Source organism: Tarenaya hassleriana, unplaced genomic scaffold (assembly GCF_000463585.1).
Source record: "Tarenaya hassleriana unplaced genomic scaffold, ASM46358v1 Cleome478, whole genome shotgun sequence".
In the NCBI taxonomy this organism is placed as follows: domain Eukaryota; kingdom Viridiplantae; phylum Streptophyta; class Magnoliopsida; order Brassicales; family Cleomaceae; genus Tarenaya; species Tarenaya hassleriana.
In genome coordinates, this window is record NW_010967478.1 from 16,620 (window position 1) to 17,911 (window position 1,292).

At 45.0% G+C, this 1,292-nt stretch overlaps 1 protein-coding gene across 1 annotated transcript in view; it reads left to right on the forward strand.

Moving 5' to 3' along the window:
• The first annotated feature begins 765 nt into the window (after positions 1-765).
• Positions 766-1,292, forward strand: part of LOC104825607 (tripeptidyl-peptidase 2-like) — a 5,025-nt gene continuing 4,498 nt past the window's right edge. Inside the window, exon 1 of the mRNA XM_010557967.1 lies at positions 766-1,245. Coding sequence (XP_010556269.1) covers positions 766-1,245 — 480 coding nt within the window. The remainder of the gene's footprint in view (positions 1,246-1,292) is intronic.

Below are 1,292 nucleotides of genomic sequence, written 5' to 3' on the forward strand. Positions count from 1 at the left end.
GCCCCTGTGTTACGACGATCCGTATCCTTGCGGTGAGTTGTGAATCGGGTTATAGATTTTAGACTCGGTACACACGTATCAGTATGCGTCTAGGCGGATTTCTTCAAGATGATGGAGTTGTAATACGCGCTTTTCCGCCGCGGCTTTCAGATCGTAATTCAGAGTTTTGATAGCCCATAACGCCTTATGTTCCAGTTCAACCGGCAGATGATGCTAGTCTTCATTCAACATTGTTCCCACAATGATGACTGACTAGGGAGTTTAGAATCATTCTCTAATGATTCAAGGATGCCGAAATACAACAAACATGCTAATCGTATAACGGATAAAAAATGCATTCATAAATCAATGAATTAATACAAAGTAAAATGTCATATCATGGATCATCCTAGAGCATTACAACCAACAGCACCTTGGTATGCCGACTTCGTCAACTACCTGGTTAGTGGTCTCCTTCCTCCTGCGCTGAATTACAACGGGAGAAGAAATTTCTCCATGATGTTCGTGATTTTTACTAGGACGAGCATTCTTATTCAAGCGTGGTAAAGACGGATTGTCAGACGTTGTATACCCGAGGACGAGGTTCAGCGAGTGATTTTCCATTGTCACTCTTCAGACTATGCCGGTCACTTCGCTAGTTCAAAGACAGTCTCCAAGATCCTTCAAGCAGGTTTTTACTCGCCCTCTCTATTTAAAGATGTTCACCGGTTTGTTTCTTCTTGTGATGCTTGCCAGCGCACCGGTAACATCTCCCGACGTCATGAGATGCCTCAGCAGTTCATCCTGGAAGTCGAACCTTTCGATGTCTGGGGGATCGAATTTATGGGCCCATTCCCTACTTCTTGTGGGAATCTCTACATATTGGTTGCCGTCGATTATGTGAGCAAATGGGTCAAAGCGATTGCCAGTCCGACGAACGACTCTAAAGTAGTCTCACGGATGTTTCAGAGATTCATTTTCCCTCGTTTTAGAGTACCGCATGTTATAATCAGCGATGGAGGGACTCATTTTGTGAACCGAGTCATTGAGAGTCTACTGAAGAAATACGGGGTTCAACATCGAGTTACTACTCCTTATCACCCGCAGACTAGTGGTCAGGTCGAGATCTCTAACCGGGAGATCAAATCTATTCTGGAGAAAACCTTATCCCGATCTCGCAAAGACTGGTCACAGAAACTCGATGATGCGGTCTGGGCTTACCGAACCGCTTTCAAGACTCCTATTGGTATGACTCCTTTCCAGCTGGTATACGGGAAAGCCTGTCATCTGCCGGTTGAATTGGAACATAAGGC